At 42.1% G+C, this 18,212-nt stretch overlaps 1 protein-coding gene across 2 annotated transcripts in view; it reads right to left on the bottom strand.

Annotated features, from left to right (window-relative positions):
• The window catches only part of NET1 (neuroepithelial cell transforming 1), a 60,545-nt gene that overhangs the window by 3,975 nt on the left and 38,358 nt on the right, over nucleotides 1-18,212 (bottom strand). The window contains exons 1-7 of one of the 2 annotated variants that reach the window (XM_047864930.1): nucleotides 9,252-9,524; nucleotides 3,042-3,149; nucleotides 2,438-2,605; nucleotides 1,974-2,036; nucleotides 1,599-1,695; nucleotides 1,384-1,460; nucleotides 420-677 (exon numbers count right to left, since the gene is read on the bottom strand). In XM_047864930.1, coding sequence (XP_047720886.1) covers nucleotides 420-677; nucleotides 1,384-1,460; nucleotides 1,599-1,695; nucleotides 1,974-2,036; nucleotides 2,438-2,605; nucleotides 3,042-3,149; nucleotides 9,252-9,344 — 864 coding nt within the window. In that variant the 5' untranslated portion in view covers nucleotides 9,345-9,524. Of the gene's footprint in view, nucleotides 1-419; nucleotides 678-1,383; nucleotides 1,461-1,598; nucleotides 1,696-1,973; nucleotides 2,037-2,437; nucleotides 2,606-3,041; nucleotides 3,150-9,251; nucleotides 9,525-18,212 lie in introns of those variants that run through there. The other variant, XM_047864929.1, reaches the window with a different exon arrangement.

Genomic DNA, 18,212 nt, shown 5'->3' with positions numbered 1-18,212 from the left:
TCAAGAAATCAAGGAAGCATTTTCAGCACATTAACTTAACTGTTTCCTTACAGGCCTAAAACATATTAAAACGACAGGATAAAGCTTGAATGGCCTCTAGAAATCCGATCATTCAGTTAGTCCCTGCATTTTACAGATGAAACAGCCTCAGCCAAACTGCGTGACCCGCCCAAAGTCACACAGCTAGCTAGTGGGAGGGCTCAGATATTAGAATCCAGTCTTTTACCTGAAACATAACTATAAAATGCATTACACATCTCTCTATTGCTTAGCGTACTAACGTCCTGGGTGCCCAGAAGACTAGAACGTTTCACCATGTGGCAATACGCGTGACGTCTGACAGCACCACTGTATATACCTTTCCAAGGCAAGTTAACGTATAAACTTGAAAAGTGTTAAGAATCTTCTACTGGACTTACAGCTTCCTCCAGAAGCTGAACATCAGGGTGGTCTTTTGGAGTGTGTCTAAGAATTTCTTTTAATAGCAAAGGGTATTTGACCAGGCGGCTTCGAGGAATATCTAGGAAGCTCCAAAGATCTAGTTTTCGACTGAAGGGAGACTCAAGACACCGCTGGAGGAAGTCTTGGACTCTCGGGTCCTGTTTCTTCTGATCAAGAAGAACTTTGGCCGCCAACTGGTTACTACAGTAGCCTTTGTAGGCATTCAGGCCCGGCAACTGAAGGAGAGGAAGCGAAAACACAGTACGGTAAGTTCCTGTTGTGATTTAGGCCATCAGTAAGCCTGTGAAAACAACACAAGTCTTATAGCTAATTCTTGAAAGTTTTAATAAGCGGTGAGGCCCTCCCTGCAGATGTAACAGGGGTGGGATGGGATCCCGGGCCAACATCAGAGTATCCTTTCCTAATTTCCCTACAGTTCGGCTAAATCCAACTGGAGACCGACGATCTCTGCCTTCTCCCAGCCTCGGCTGGATGCTAGTCTTCCATTTTCCCAGGGCACCGCGGGTCCCTCTACCACTGTCACCACCAGCCTTGGGACTGCTCGTGCTCCCGACTGTCCTCTCACTAGAGTGTAAGTGTAGAGATGTCTCTCCTCACGGAACCCCCCATGGTCCCTCCTACAATAGCACCTGTCATCTGGCAGGCACTCAACCGCTAACTGAAACAGTAAAACACGTAATGTGGGATCTGTGCCCAAAGAGGATCATATTTTTAAAACAAACAAACCCGTATCAGTCATGAAGTCTCTTTTTAAGCCAAGACTGTTAACTTCCTACAGCTATCTAATTTTGTTCAGTTTTAATGCCTTGTATATCTGTCTTCTGAATTCAGTCAGTGGACCCAATGGACCTGGTATTCGCCACAGATGAGGAGTATGGCATATATGTAAAAACTATCTGGTGTCAGCAGCTCACTTCATACCCAGTTCACAAGAACGTGACCGATCTGCTCCACTGTTCCACCAGGTTTCGTTGCTTCTGCTATTCTTGCCAACAGATCTGAAGTGGAAAAAGGCAGAGATACCAATAATACGCTCATTTAAAAAAATAACTCCACGCTAAGTTAGAAGTTCAGATTCGAAACAACTTCTGCTAATGCTGTTCAGATACCAATGAGAATTCAATGGCGTATCTTACCTTCATGGAGAGGTATGTAAGCGTCCAAATCACCAAATATCTGGGTGAGTTCCTCCTCTGACATAATAGACAGCTTTAACATGGGGTCATGGTAGGCCTATCAGAGGGGGAAAAGTGGGTCATGCAAAGCGATCAAGCAAATAAAACATGATGAGAGACCTTCTTGAACACAAGCATGACTGACTACATAAAAGCTAGCGTGGATTTCATTTATTACACATCAAAGAAACTAAAGTATATGTTAATACTCAAACAGGCTCTACTGATATTCATATTTGAAGAGATGTGAAACTATAGAAGAAGGTTTTATCCTTTATAATTTGTTAAATAAAGTTTTTTAAAACTAGAGCACATGATAAAAAGTTATTTACTGACCTTTCTTGCAAGCTTGAGATCCTCAATTAAATCCTGTTCACCTCGGGACATTTCATATATTGCCTAAAAAAAAAAAAAAAAAAAAAAAAAAATCCAGCAAACACTGTAGGTCATTCCTTCGAGAAAGGAAAATTATATACAATTGATACTTATCATGGATTATTTAACTGATGTTATGAATAGCGCTCTTTAAAGGGACTCAATCTGAAAACCAGAATTCAGAATGGAATCTCCATTAAGTGGTTGCCACACGCTTTAGAACTTGACCCCATCAGAGTTAACTTTGATGACCACCACCCATTACAGTGTTCCTGCTCAGCATGTGTTATGAATTAGCACTCAAATATAAAAATGCAAGCTGAGTTTGCCTTAGGCATTAGTTTGCTATTCTTCTGAAAACCTACGTTTAAAAAAAAGACGATTTTTTAGTATGAGACGGATTTCTTAGTTGAATGCTAGCTCACCTCCTGACGTTTGATTTCTTTGGTAGTTAAAGACTCCTTCATGCTGACGTCCAGCATCTCGGACCACAGCACACTGCTTCTCCTTTTGGAAGGTGTGGGGGCTGTTGATCTGCTCGATGACTTCTGGGCAGAAGCCGGGGATCTGCTGTCACCACGAAGGGTAAATGACTTAAAAGTAAAGAAACAAAAAAAAAAAGAGGTGAACAAAAGAGAAGATTTAAAGGAGATAGTAATTATTCTCTTCTTTTTAAAAAAAAAAAAATTGGAAAGACAAATTAAAAACAAAGTTCTGAGATTTCTCAATGCATAAAACAATTATCTGCCCAAGCTTCAATCTATCATTCTAAAATATTATCCGTCAGAATTACCTCTTGGGGATAAAAACTATTTAAGACTCTGCTGTGATATGAGATGTAACTTAATATAATGAGGTTATGTAAATACTGTTCTGGTAAAAATATTCCTTATCAGCATGTTAAAAAAATGTATGTTTAAATATAATCGTGTAAAACTGTTTGTACAACTCAAAGGAAAACACAAATTTAGGCTTCTCTGAAAAGCCCCCTTCCTACGTTACTCACCTCCTAGCCCCACCCCTGCTTACCTGAATTGTTTGACCAAAGCGTCGGACTGCTCCATTTCTTACAGGAGAGATCAAGTTTGCCAAGGATGTGACCCGGGCGAGAGGTCGAACTCTTTTATTGCTTGGCTCCTGTAAAAACAAAAACAGGTTACGCTAAATGTGTGTTCAGGTATAATGGTTTCCAACAAGTTTGGACAAAGTCGAACACTCTCAAAAAACCAGTATTTGTACATTATAAAACGCAGCAATATGGAACTCTGGAAATGAATGTAGTCTTTTTAAAGTTTATTATTTTATTTTAGAGAGCGCGAGAGAGCATGTGTGTGTGTGAGTGTGCATAAGAGAAGGGCAGAGGGAGACAGAATCTCAAGCAGACTCCATACTCCGCATGGAGTCTGCGTGGGGCTCAATCCCATGACTCTGGGATCATGACCTGAGCCGAAATCAAGAGCTGGACGCTCAACTGGCTGAGCCACCCAGGCGTGTCCTGAATGTTGTCCTCTATTGTTAAAATGCTAAGAACACTAATGAGTAACAGTAAATTATGAAAAAAATAAAGGGCATGAGAAAGGCCAGGTGAGTATCACTTTGAGAACAGAATATTATCATTAACAAAAGAAAACTAAAATGAATTAGATTCCAGAATCCCATAGAACTTTTTAGTTTAATTCATTTAGTCACTTTTAAAAAGTGCCTAGGGGCGCCTGGGTGGCGCAGTCGGTTAAGCGTCCGACTTCAGCCAGGTCACGATCTCGCGGTCCGTGAGTTCCAGCCCCGTGTCAGGCTCTGGGCTGATGGCTCAGAGCCTGGAGCCTGTTTCTGATTCTGTGTCTCCCTCTCTCTCTGCCCCTCCCCCATTCGTGCTCTGTCTCTCTCTGTCCCAAAAAATAAATAAAAATGTTGAAAAAAAAAAGTGCCTGATTATTATGAAAAATTTCAAATATACACAAAACTGAAAAGCAGCATAACGGTCCCACGTGCTTATCACTCAGCTTCAACAGTTTTCGATGTAAGAGTTTGCTTCACCTATTTTAAAGCAAATCCCAGACACTGTATCATTTCATTCTTAAATACTTCAGTTAGGGATCAGCTTCTAAATAAACATCTCTGCCCTGGAAAGGGTCAATTCTGAAGGCAGAGTGTCCCTGTATTCAAGCAGAGGCAGGACAGTGGTTAGGAGGGCACTCGGGCTCTGGAATCAGATGGACTGGGTCCAAAGCCTGCTCTGGCACTTGCTAGGGAATATCCTGGGCCTCAGTTCTCTTATCTGTAAAATGGGGCTCATGTTAGACCTTCTCTCCCAGAGTTGTTACGAAGAGTAAGTAAGATATGTTTAAATGGCTTGAACGGGGCCTGGAACACATGAAATTTCTGCTATTACTAACATTCTGAGAAATATTTCCACTTAGTACACAAACACTGGGATTTTGGAATAATTAGGTTCTCTCTCAAACAATTTATTCACTTAAAGGAAAAATATATACAATTTTAGAAGAAATACTTATTGTTCTACATGTATTGTTTGTAATAGGTTAGCAAACATCACTTGATATTCAAGGATCTCAAGGCTTTTTACAGCTTGTATTACTCTCACTTTACTTCTAGGAAAATGGAGGCATACCATCAGGTGACTCATACAGGTACTGAAATAAAGGACATCAGATCATACCACAGCTCTAGCTTTTTCATGTCTGAGGGGTGTAATTATTTGTTGGTATTTGGTGCTTTTGACAATTGTGGCACACTTGACAAAATAACTCTGCTGACAGTTCAGAAGGACATACGATTAAATACACACTTGAAAATAAAATTAAAATTAAAGATAAAGACAACACTTAAAAATTAGCATTTAAACAGGGCAGATGAAAATTCTTTCTAAAAATTCTTTGATATGACTAAAGTAAGGGGTCAGAAAATGGAGTAAAAATAATTCCCTTAGTATAAATGAAGAACAAAATGGCAGAAAGAGTCAAAATCCTCCAGAAAGAAGCTTCAATGATTTGAATATTCAGTGAGGCAAGGAGACCTGAGCCAGCTCCCGCAGGTATACACCCGCAGCTACCCACGCACAGGTACACACGTACCAGAAGGGAGCGTGACTTACGGAGTGAGGAGGCTGTGGAGAGAATCAGAGCAGGTCTTTGAAGGACGTAAGAGGTAGTGTTGTAAACCGACCCTCCCCCACCAAAAGGATTAATCCTAAAGTAAAACTTTGAATACAAAACCACTCACGTGCAAATGTTAAATGCACTAAAAATGAAACCTTCAAGATATGTAGGAAAATGACAGACGCACTGTGAGGCCAAGGACATGTGCGAACGCCTTTCCAACGCACATCTGTGCAAGACTCAAGTGACACATGCACGACAGAAGGTCCTGCACGAGGCATTCCTTTCCATTTAGTGAAGACGGCACAAAGAGTCTTCTGTTTGAACAGAGATATAATTACCTCCTCACAAAGTAAGACAGGCCAATGGTAACTAGAAACAAAGCAGCTGTCAGAAAGTTCTGTTCCTTCTTGGAAACAGAGGTTAATTCCTCTTCCCCGTTTAAAGCAGAACAAAGTTGACTTTCTGCTAAGTCACAAAATATTTAATTTCAATTTAAAGCGTCTTTGGAAGGTGATCTTCCCAATGAATTTGGAAAGAAGAGTTAGTTCGGATGGGAGGAAAAGATTTTTGGTGTCTATTTTATTACACAACATCAAGGTAATGATAAAAAATCCTTTTCTTTATAGGATCAGTTATGTTCAACTGTTAATTTCCTAGGAACTCAAAATTATGTGGTATTTAAGGTTTAAACTACAGAATTTAGATTCAGATAATTAAATGTAGATATATCTAAAGCATCTTTCTGAAATTGATATAGATTTTTTTTACGTGGTCTATTTAGGGTGGCAAGTTATTAATGCGCAGAAGCAGTATGTGCTGGTTAAGTATGTTCTGCAGCCCTTCAGAAGGCCATCGATGTGACATCTTCAGAGGATATGGTAGTCTCCTGAGTTTACCTCATCTAAAATGTCTTGGTAAGAGTGCAGGCTAGCTCAGTCACTCAAGTAGGAGACTCTTCAAACGTCCCTGTAAGTACAGCACTAAATCAGGAAATATGGGTTGGGGTGTGGGGGGCGGGGAGGGGAGGACACCTCTGTACTTTTCACACATGTTTCTGGGGATCCAAAAGTAAAGGCCTTACTGCCTTACTAAAAGGACATAGATGATAAATATTTAGGAGACACAACACAAACTTTTAACATACGTATTTCAAGAGTATGAAAAATTTTAGTAACTTATAAAGTGTAGCTGAAACGTAAAGTCGTAACGCTGAATATGGCTCACTTCTGGTTCTAGGATACACATACAGTATTTGAGAAAAATATACAGAAAACTTTTGTGGAAAAGTGATATGGATTAGACCTTCCTCTATTATGTTATAGGGTCACCCTGAAGGCTTGGACAAAAACCTCCCTTTTAGAAACATAGGATTTGGCCTATGTAAGCTATAACCAAAAGGAGTTTTTCTTTAGAGGTCCAGATGAACCATTTTAATGATCTTGGTTTGGTTATTAAGAACCTAAACATGTGCACTGTCACAAAACTATTTCAAAGACCAAGTTTTTCGAGAACTGGTATTACACCCACGTGCGCCACTCTGCACACACAGAAAGCAGGCCCAGTGTTCGGAGGTGATGAAGGAAGAGAGGGTAGGGTCTTACCTTTCTTACCATCACTCAAAATAAGGCTTACATCATGGTTTCGTCACTGCTGTTATTTTTGTTCTGGAGTGCTGTTTGTTGACAGTGTTACAGTGAATACAAAAAGCTTAAAGAATGAGTGCAGATGGGGAAACTATGCACCCTCCTCAAAAGACAATCTGAAAATCTACGCGAATAAACAAGGAATACCAACAAGTTTTATACACTCAAGAGCTTTCTACTGGAGCCAACCTCTCACCAGGGCCAAAGTTCACTGAAATGGAAAAATACCCCAATCCCTCAAACATAAATTTATGTTGTTTATTTAGGTTAGGTTTTAACCAGACTATCTAGTTTAGCCAGGCAATTGCATGCATTCTTTTATTTTAGGATATCTACTCTTACACTGAGTTTTTAATCAATTTATTTTAATAACCCAGTTGTAAACAGAAAATTGTTAAGATGGATTTGAAGTCTCTTACTGAGATGTATCTTGCATATAAAAGCAAAAACATAGAAAAATTCTGTTGTGAACTCAGTCTTTTTTTTTTTTTTTTTTGGAGGAAGTTTTTTTCTACTAATGATGTCACAAAAGAGGATAGGATAGAAAGGTCTCTTCCACCGTCAACCAAATCAAGGCACTTAAAAAAAAACACAGTATGGGGCGCCTGGCTGGCTCAGTCGGTAGAGCGTGTGACTCTTGATCTTGGGGTTGTGAGTTCCAGCCCCACACTGGGCACACTTACTTAAAAAAAACAAAAAAACAAAACCATAGTTAAAAAGAAAAAAAAAGTATTAAATCTGGGTTTATTTGTTTGGTTTACTGGATGAATAACCTTTTCCTCTATTTGGCAAGAGCTTTAAAATAAGAAAACTGAAAAGAAAAAATTATTTATAAAAAGATAAAAGAGTTATGATCACATAGGATTTCTTCCCTTTCTACTTAGTAATAGAAATTTTTTTTAGTCAAATTTAATCATTTATTTAAGGCTGTTATTGCTAGTACTAAAAACCTGACAACACTCCTGTTGTTTTTCATCTTTGGAATAAAGGTGTGCCAGTAACATGGCCAGTGTCTGATACCAACAAAAAAGGCTAGTTCTTGATGGTCCGAAATACCATCAGTTTCAGTATTTACACTAATGACCCTGTAGGACTTGCTCTACTCAAAGGAAATGCTTACACATTTTGAGAAAACCGAAACATAAAAGCGAAAACCAAAACCATAACAAACACCAAAGCTGAAAGTACACCAAACAAAAGCACAATTCCTGAAGTGGGCAGCTATTTTAACTACCACAAGGTGTATGCATGAGACACAGCTTTACTGAGGTACACAATAAACTGCACATATTTAAAATGTATAATTTGGTAAGTTCTGATAGAAGTACACAGCCACAAACTATCACCACAATTGAGACAAGAAGTATATAGTCAACTGGGGCATCGCTTTGGAATGCCCCCTCTCTGTAAAGAGAGCTTTCATACTATTCTTACTTTGTGATCTTATCTTAGGCTAGAATAAACTTCTGCCTGCTGCTCATTAAAAAAAAAAAAAAAAAAAAAGAAGTAGTATATAGTTAATTGAGTACAGGAACAGTATTTCTTTTCTTTCTTTCTTTCTTTCTTTCTTTTTTTTTTTTAAAGTAGGCTCCACACCCAGTGTGGAGTCCAAAGCTAGCCTTGAACTCATCACCCTGAGAGCAAGCCCTGAGCTGAGATCAAGAGTACGACCGCCAACCGACTGAGCCACCCAGGCGCCCCCAGGAACACTATTTCTATCACGTAAGTGAGAAGACAGTATATATGCCATACAGTATACATATTGTAGTAACCAGTATAAATAGAATATCCATATAAGATTAAATCAATTGTCAAAATTAAATAAAATGGCACGAAAATCATGATTTATTTTGATAAATGTTCATAAAGACTTTTAAAAACCGCAGTGACTTTAGATGATTAAAGCTAAGACGGGAGAAGTACCTAAGTAATGATTCAATGGTCTAAATGTTCTAACGTATTTTTCTTTCTAAAAAAAAAAACCAAAAAACAAAACAAAAAACCGCACACAACAAATTTATTAGATGTGGAAAGAAAAAGAAAAATAAGCACTAGGTCTGATAGCATTTTGGTTGCAATTTGTTCACGAGTGTGAACTTGCAAGGAAGGGATTCTTATTTTCCTTTTACCCTATAAAGCAGTTCCTCAGACTAGGTAATCTAACTGCAAGTTAAAAAGAACAATGTGTTAAGCATCAGAAAAGCGACCAATTTAACCAAATTTAGCAGCGTGCACACTCACAATCTTTTTCTTTCTGTAGAAATTTGTGCACACTCAAGCTGTGCTGCATCTAAACCTATCCGCACGGTAGTTTCTAAACTTAAGCCATAGAGCCAGACGCATTTCCCACTTGCATAAAAATCACGTATTTCAACACTCAGATTAAAAGTTAAGTTTAAAATCATATCGTTAAAAATCTTAAAAGTTCCGTGGAATCAGAAAACATTTCTCTGGCTTAAGTTTTCTTTCGGTCTTACCTCTTGTTCTCTGAAGGACTGATTATTAACATCCAGGACTCGGATAGTCCTTTTAATAGGCAGGAGACCTCCAATCTCATCATGAGCCACCATGCTTTCCCAAGTATCCCCTAAAGCCTCTGGAGTTAATCCACATGTGAGCGAGCCCTACTGCAAAGCCCTACTCCGGCACACAGGCTGGTCCTCCGAGCGCTCGGCACCCCCCGGCAGCCATCTGCCCAGGCCCGTCCCGGCGGTGGAGACGACTGCTTCTGCCAGCGGCACCGAGCAGGCGCCCGGACCTCCAGGCTCCGGGGGCGGGGCCCACCGCGGACCGGCTCCGGTGGGCGGGCACCTACGGCCACGTGACCCCAGTTAACTGACTGCTGGGCGCACCTAGGCTTCTCCCTTTTCTCTGCGCAGGAGAGAGCTTTCTAAGAGGTTGGGAATTTCTCCAGTAAGACGGGAAGGTTCAAGGAAACTGGGTTAATGGAAGGCTTTTCCTGATTTAAAAAGCATTCCGGAAGGGCAACTAATTGCTGATCTACGTTACCTACTCTAGGACTTAGCCACAGACAGGGATACTTTTCCTGTAAACCCTATTTCCTAGAAAGGAATTCAGTATGGACAACTTGACGACTTCAAGTAAGAAAACTGTAATTCAGAGTTAAGTGCATATACCAAAGAAAAGCCTGACTATGCAGGGTCCTTTTAGTGCAGGCATATTCAAAACTGTGAGATGAAGCTTTTCCACCAGTTGCCACCATTTTTTGTTAAGACTGGCAGTGAGCACACTTCAGTTCATTCCATTCCTAACGTAACTCTTCCACAGGGCGATGGGTAAAAAGAACTGGGCCACCTAAGATGTTAAAGTTCAGCATTTCTCAGACTTGGAGGCAGATATTTTTTTTCTGTTATGTTTTAAAAACTTTGTATCTGTGTAACATGTTTTCTAACATAAATACAAAAAAAAAAGGTGATTTCGTTCTAATAGCAGGGTCCTTCTCTATTCTGAATTAACTGATCTTGATATAGTCCTAAAAGAATCACAAGACTGGGGAACCTGGGTGGCTCAGGGGTTAAGCGTCAGACTTCGGCTCAGGTCATGTTCTCCTGGTTCATGAGTTCGAGCCCCACACCGGGCTCTGTGCTGGCACCTCAGAGCCTGGATCCTGCTTCAGATTCTGTGTCTCCCTCTCTCTCTGCCCCTCCCCTGCTCACACTCTGTCTTTCTCTTTCTCAGAAATAAACATTTAAGGAAATTTAAAAAACTCACGAGAGCTACTTAAAATGTCTTGCACCTTACAGAGCAAGGAGATTCGCAGAGGTGAATTAACTTGCCCTAAGTCACGTGCCAGTGACAGTCTCCAACTTTGTAGTCGAAATCCTTTCCTCTGGGAAAAAGCACTGCTTATGATGGTTTGGTAGGTGTGCTAAGAAGATTTTCTTCCTCAACAGAAAGCACTGTATTCTATCTTGAAAGGTAGGATTTTATCTTAACTAGATGCTACTATGAAGATGATGCCAGTGATTTGCAAAAAAAAAAAAAAAAAAAAATTCTATTCTTAGGATTTATTAGGACGAGAGAAGTCTGAGAAATCTATGTGGAAGGCACTATTTTAGACTATGTGGGGGATACAAAAAGTAGGTTTCACATCTGCTCTGAAGTACTAGCAGACCATTATGTAAAGCTAGCCCACACAAAGAGATAAGTAACAAAAGCCTGCGAAAATTCCGAAGTGGCACAGTTAGCCGGTAGGTGCCACAGGAGTTCAGGAGAACCACTTCTGGCAGTTTTCCGGGGGGGGGGAGGGGGCTGGGAAAGATGCTACGGGAGAGGCTGTAAGGTGTTATTTGAGTGGTGCCTGGAAGGCCATGTTACGTTCTTCCCAGGTCCAGGTGAGGGAAAAGTGCAAGGCTTTCCCAAAAGAGCATGAAGGAGTGAGCACCCAGACTGTGGTCACGGGCTGTGGGTAAACAGGGATGAGCAGAGGATTTTACTGAGTAGGTGACAGATACCGAAAGTTAAATTGTAAGCTGGCGTTTCAGAGGCTTTGAAAGGTGACTGGACACATAATGCAAAAAGCACGATCCAGTATCAAGAACTTGGCACTAAGGCAGGGACAGTGGGAAAGGAAAAGGGTATGTCGCACAAGTCCGAGGTGCCTACAATTTTAAAGTTAGGAGGGGTAACAGTTAATGCATATAAAGAAATGAGGAAGAATGAGCTCTGAAAGAGAATTCAGACTTTCATTTTAGATCTGAGTCTGAGGTGGGGCAAGAAATGAAAAAACTGAGCTAGGACTTGGAACTGCTGGACAAGGACTTGGAAGAGGCCAGAGGGCAGATTTAGCCTGGGGAGTCACATGCACAGGGATCAGAGTGGAAGCTATGGGTGAATGAGATGCTTGGGAGAAAAAATCTGGACAAAAAGAACAAGGGCCCAAGGATCCAACTTTGGAGAAATGCCAAGGGAAGAAGACTTTTGCAAAAGGAAAAGTCAGCAGAAAAGAAACATAACAAGATGCCAGCAGACGAAAAGGTGTTCATTGAGCAAAAAGGTTAAGAAAAGACTCATGGATTTGGTACTGACGTGTTTAATGAGGACCTCGAGTGTGCTGGTTCAGTGGGCTGAGGACAGGAGATCAATTACAGAGGCTGAAGAGTGAAGAGAGCAGAAGAAATAGTGGGCACAGACCACGTATGATGACAATCTGCAGAAAACAACCCACGAAGGGCTGCAGGAGGCCTCGGTGCTGCTTTTCTCTCTGCAAACACCAATGTAATTTGTGTTCAAGATGAGGGTAATTCATCTTTTGGCTCTGAGCCTTTTTAAAAAACTAATGGTGACTGCGAATATTTCGCCGCCTACCCTTCGTCACCTGACCCCCTGATCACGCGTGTGGGTGACGTAGCTGGCCTCGGGAGCGGCTGTGCAGACAGCACCGTGCAGCATGAAAGTGGAACACCGAGCGATCGTGGGCAACACGCACCTGCTCAAGCTCTCAGAGCTAGAGAGGGGCCAGGCTAGAACCCAGCAGTCTGGTTTCGTTGGCTACGTTGGCCCAAAAATGATGCAAGCGAGGCCAAAACTTGGTGGTCACTGAGCCTCATAAGGGGATATGGGGCTTGCACACAGCTGGCAGTTAGGAAAGAAGCTGCGAGGGTGATCTCATGGTCTCTTCCCTGACATCTTTCTCCACTGTTTTTCTGTCTAGTTCGGACAGAGGTAAGGCCAAGATAACGAGAAGAGATTCCTCTCATTTCTCTCCTGCAGCTGAGGACCCAAGATACAAAGGGAGAAGTCTCATAAATGTAAAAATAGAAAGCCTTCAGGAGCCAAATGGGAGTTAACGGTGACAGTCACAGCACAAAAATCCCAGCTCACCAACTCTAAAATCTTTGTTTCATTTCGAATGTTCAGGGTTGTGATCTAAATATAACTTAGACAACTGTAGATAGCATCTAAAAAAGCAACAATGAACACGAGATGTTCGACACGCGCCAAGTGATGAGCCAGAGAGACTCTGGACTGTAACAATGCTCCCCGAAATCAGAGGGCTGAAAAGGTCCTTTGAGATCATTGACTCATCCTCCTCAGTTTTCTTAGGAGGAAAACTGCTGAACGGCAGTGAAAAAAGAGAAGGGAAACTTGTGTCCTTACTCCGTGCCAGGAGTTTCCTGCACAATCTTACCTCGCCAGCTTTATGAAGTATGTGTTATGAGCACCATTTTACAGATGGAGGAAGCCGGGACTCTGACAGTTTCGAAACTTGCCCAAAGTTGCAGAGTTAATCAATGGCTGGACAGGCTTGAAACTGGTCTCGCAGCTCCTGTCACCCACTTTCCAGGTGAGACTGGAAATGTCCTGCCACGAGCACACGTGTGGTACACACTGCATGTGAGGCCGGAACTGGTCGTCCTCTGGGAGCTGGGCAACTAGTCCCAGGCAATGTTTGTGATATAAATGTCAACATTTTACAGAGAAGGAAATCATAAAACAATTGAGACATTATTTGCCTTAGAGCCTTTTTATAACAAGGCAGGCAAGTAAAAAGACAGCAAAATAGTTCCAGTTGCTTAAGTTTTAGAAGAGATCCTATTTCAACTGTTTCATAATGTTATTAGGATCTTATTTAAAGTATGATTTAAAAAAAATTTTTTTTTAAATGTTTCTTTATTTTTGAGACAGAGAGAGACAGAGCATGCATGGGGGAGGGTCAGAGAAAGGGAGACACAGAATCTGAAGCAGGCTCCAGGCTCCGAGCTTTCAGCACAGAGCCCGATGCGGGGCTCGAACTCATGGACTGTGAGATCATGACCTGAGCTGAAGTCAGATGCTTAACCGACTGAGCCACCCAGGCGCCCAAAGTATGATTTATAAATACTACATATCACATAACTGAAGCACAGATTGGTTAAGTGTCTTTTCTTTGTGTGGAAAATCTGGAATTTATAAACTTAAAAACTGAGTTTTCTAGAAATAATAATGCAGCTTTGTAACAGATATCAGTTTTTAATGAGAATACAGGTTTCTACAGACCAGTTATAATTATAAGCTCTGTTCTCCTGCCTGTAGGCAGCCTTCAATGCTTTCTTTCCTAAAATATGAAGAAGGTAAAGAGAAAGATAACATTCCTTCCCTTGTATAGAAAAAGGCTACTTACCTTTTTTCCTCCTTTTCATGTGAAATCAGAATTCCGGAATTTAGATTAATTACAGCTGAAGAATAATCATTACTTTTTTTTGGGTCTAGATATTATTTGTTTTCACTTACTTTTGTCTGGAAGAATAACCAGCAATTGGAAATTAGGCCAGGAAAGCCATATTATGGGAAAGAGAAAACAATAGCTAAGCTCTCTGCTGCCCTCTGCATGGGATATCATGAAATGCAATTGCCAACCCACTTTTTTTTTCAGCTTTTTAATTATGTTTGTAAACACCTTCTATAGATGACTACATAAACAATCTTATCTGTAAATAAATACGGTAACAGTACAATTTGTTTCTTCAGCCCATAGCTCTCATGTTTTATGTTACTAAATTAAACCCGTTTAAAAGTCATTTAAGTGGATGAAAAGTTTCCAGTTCACAAGAAATATTTTAAGGGCTTTTTCTAAATATAAGAAAACTATGTTTCACTTTAGGGGCACCTTGGTGGCTCAGTCAGTTAAGCATCCAACTTTGGCTCAGGAACTGATTTTGCGGTCTGTGGGTTCGAGCCCTGCATCGGGCTCTGTGCTGACAGCTCAGAGCCTGGAGCCCGCTTCAGATTCTGTGTCTCCCTCGCTCTCTGCCCCTCCCCCACTCCTGCTCACTCATGCGCGCACTCGCTTTCTCTCAAAAATAAACATTAAAAAAATGAAACAGAAAAAACTATGTTCCACTCTAAAACTCTAGAATTCAACATTACAAATAGCTACTTACTAGTATCTCACTAAAAATAGCTCAGTTAAAAATAGAACCTTAAATCTTACTAAAAAAGGAAGCATTGATTCAAATATGAAATGGAACTTCTAAAAAACAAGAGTTCCAAAATATTTAGTAACCAGACAAAAATATAAAAAAAGGCAGTTCCATTTGGACTAGATGAGCATGAAAGAAATTAGCAATATATTTATATGTAGATTTGAGTTTTAAAAAATCATTTGGATTAAAAATTTAACTGTATCCAAGCTTTACTAAGAACTTGGTTCAGAAAAAGACCAATTCAGCTCTTTATCCTATTAGAAAGACTATAAACAGAATCTCAGGCTAAGGAGTTTGCGATTACCAAAACCATGGTTCTTTTTTGCAGTAACAATACAAACAGCAAATAAAATGAGGTATTGGTGCTGTTACTGGTGACTTTTGATCTCAAGTACACAGGATAACAAACAACTTCCAGTATAATGTAAGATCACTTGTGCTTGTGTAACAGGATGTTGAGTGGGATTTTTCTCATTGCCCCCTGAAACTCAGCAAAGCCAAAACCTAAAGACAAATGGTACCATGTCCTGTGCCCAGGCCCCTGTCCCCTCGGCCCACTTTTACTTCGTTATTACAGCAACCAGCTGCGCCACGCAGCTCCTGCTTCCCACTGTGGGCTTCCTGGATGCTGGGGTGTGTGGCACTTACGTGTGAGAAATTAACACCCCACTTAATCCAGTGACTAATGGAGCACAGGAGCTGGTGAGTAAAAGCTCCCCCTTCAGTCCCTTGACAAGACAATTTTGCAGTGTATTGTACATGGCTCTTCAGAAGGTTCTAGCACAGTCAAGCCTCAGTTGCCCACAGTGGTGACCAGCTTAATTATAGACACTTGGCATTAACTGCCTCCTTCTGTTCCCTGGGACCACACCTCAAAATAGACGGTCAATGAGCTCACGTCTCAGGCCGATTTCTGGAGGTAACCCTGGCTAGGACACAATACTGAGACTGGCCCTAGAGATTAGACACACAGAATGAGATTCTGCAACAGGGTCCCTCATTAGTAAAATGGCGAGAAGGACTACAGCCTTTGATTGGTAGAGATGGGGTGGTGAGGCAGTGGTGGAACACGAACTATTACATCGGGGGCAACGGTAAAGATTGTAGAGTCTGCTGGCTTCCGTTACTTGCTTTCAGAGCTTTGACAAAGCAGCTGGTGACCTCCAAAATCTTCTCAGAACCATTATGGTGGGAAGGGCCAAGTGGGAGCCCCTGACAATTCTATCCCCTACCCCTGGGACAAGATAATAAATAGAAACAATGCTGCACACCAAGGGAAAATGCAGAGGTAGTCATCAAAATTACAGCAGGCAGGAGGGATAGTTTCCACTACATTTGCATTCAACGAATCTATGGGCCTTCTTCAGTGAGATGGATCGAGACAGCCAACAGTGGACTACTGTAAACTTAACTCGAGTGGTGGCTTTAATCTTAGCTGTCGTGCAAGATGTAGGTCCTTGACTGGAACAGATCAACACATCCTCTACCATTTGGCATATGGGTATTGATCTGGTCTGAGGGTTCTTCTCTCCCCCCTCCCCCGCAATGTGTTCTTTTCAATTCCCATTAGTAAGGAGGATAAAACGTAACTGGCTTTTATGGTGGGAAGGACAGCAGCTTGTATTTCATGTCCCGAGGCTGTTAACTTTTCTGTTCTGTCCCAGAGTCCAAAAGGACTTGCTATCCACAGAACATCATGTTAGTGTAGTAAACTGATGACATCATACAAATAAGATTTGGTGAACAGAAAATGGCAAGTATTCTGGACACCCTGGGAAGTCAAATGTATGCCATGAAAATTCTGGGTCAGCCACATTCGAAAAGTTATAATAGGTCCGATGGCCTGAGGCTCTCTGGGATGTCCCCTCTACGGTAAAGAACAAGTTGCTGTACCTTGCATTCCCTGGCACTAAGAAGGGGCAAAGCAACAGGTAGGATTCTATCTGTTGGAGGAAACACCTGCTGCATCTGGGAATTCTGCTCTGACCTGTTAATGGAATAATCTCAATGCTCAGTTTTGAGTGGAATCCAGGGCAAAAGAAGCCTCGGTTGCAGGGTCCAGGCTGTGGTGCGAGCTGCCCTATTGCACAGGCTATGTGACCCAGCACGTCTGATGGAACCGGGGGTCTCCATGGGAGACAAAGGCAGGGAAAGAACTGCAACACAGAGCCCTAGGGCGCTGAAGCGAGGCTATGCCCTCCATGGCAAGGAACCACGTGTGCTCCTGGTGTGCTAGCAGCCCTAGTAAAGACGGAGGACCTGCCCACGGGACATCAGGAGACTGATGCAATCAGACATGCCCAAAATGAAAAGGGTCAAGTCTACCAAGTCACAAGGTTGGGCAGGTACGGTGGCAACCTATTATGTGATGGAACGGTCTGTTTGGAACCAGGCCTGAACAAGACCAAAGGGCGTAGGTAAATTACATAGATGTCCCTGACGGTCCTGGTACATCACACCAATATTACCCCTTCAATTCCTCATTTGGTGGTGGTGGGGGGAGGGTGGGTAGCTGAGGGTGGTGCTTGATTAAGGACAATCCTGAGGCAGAGCAGTAAAGGGAAACAATTGCAGCAGGCAGAGCTGTAGGCAGTTTACTTGGCCGTCTACTTAAACAGAGGGAGAAAGGGCATGAAGTACAGACAGACACAGGCTCCTGAGAAGTAGTGAATGGCCTGGCTAATTGCTTAGGGGCTCGGAAGGGCAAGATTAAAAATGCTGAGAGAAGAAATTTTGGAAAAGAGGCATATAAATGGGCCTAGGAAGTGTGCACAATGTGGGGGGATCTCTGTCTTATGTTAATGCCTCAGAGGCACTAGATAAACACAATGATTTATCCTGTGCATACCAACAAGTGTCTCTCCTGGGCCATCGTGGTGCTTCCGGAAGAGGCCCATGGAAAGAGGGGCGACAGCGCGGGTCTGAAGGATGTGTACGGGTCCACCAGCAGGGACTCCCTTTCACCGAGGCGAGGGAACCACTGGCACTGCTGAGTGTCCACCCTGTCAGCAGTTGAGAAGGGACGATGAAATCGGGACCGTTCCCCGAGCAGACGTGGCAGCTAGTCGACTACGTCGGACCCTGCTACTACGGTGGGCATGATTCGGCCCAGCTGGAACTGACATCTCCACTGGACGCTGGATTTCCTCCTCTATCCTCAGGACCTCTGCCAGCACCGTCCTTTCAGGGCTTGTACAGTGCCTGCTTTACTTCCACGAGACCCTACCCAACACTACTACCTCAGACTTACGGGCCCATTTCATAGCAAAGGAGTTACAACAACAGAAAGGTAATCAATCACCCGATCCACCGGTTCTTCCATATACCCCGATGTCCAGAAGCAGACAGCTTAACAGAACGATGGAATTGTCTATTAAAGCGTTAGCTATTCTAGCAGCTCAGGGTTAAAATTCTGCAGTGTTGGAGCACTGTCCTTCAGAGTGTGATACACGTGAAACGGCCTATATATGGTGCTATGTCCTCCACAGCCGTCACACTTGGTCCTAGGAATCT

Source organism: Prionailurus viverrinus, chromosome B4, assembly GCF_022837055.1.
Source record: "Prionailurus viverrinus isolate Anna chromosome B4, UM_Priviv_1.0, whole genome shotgun sequence".
NCBI classification, from domain to species: domain Eukaryota; kingdom Metazoa; phylum Chordata; class Mammalia; order Carnivora; family Felidae; genus Prionailurus; species Prionailurus viverrinus.
The sequence above is the reverse complement of the archived record's forward strand: the minus strand, read 5'-3'. Positions and strand labels throughout refer to the sequence as shown.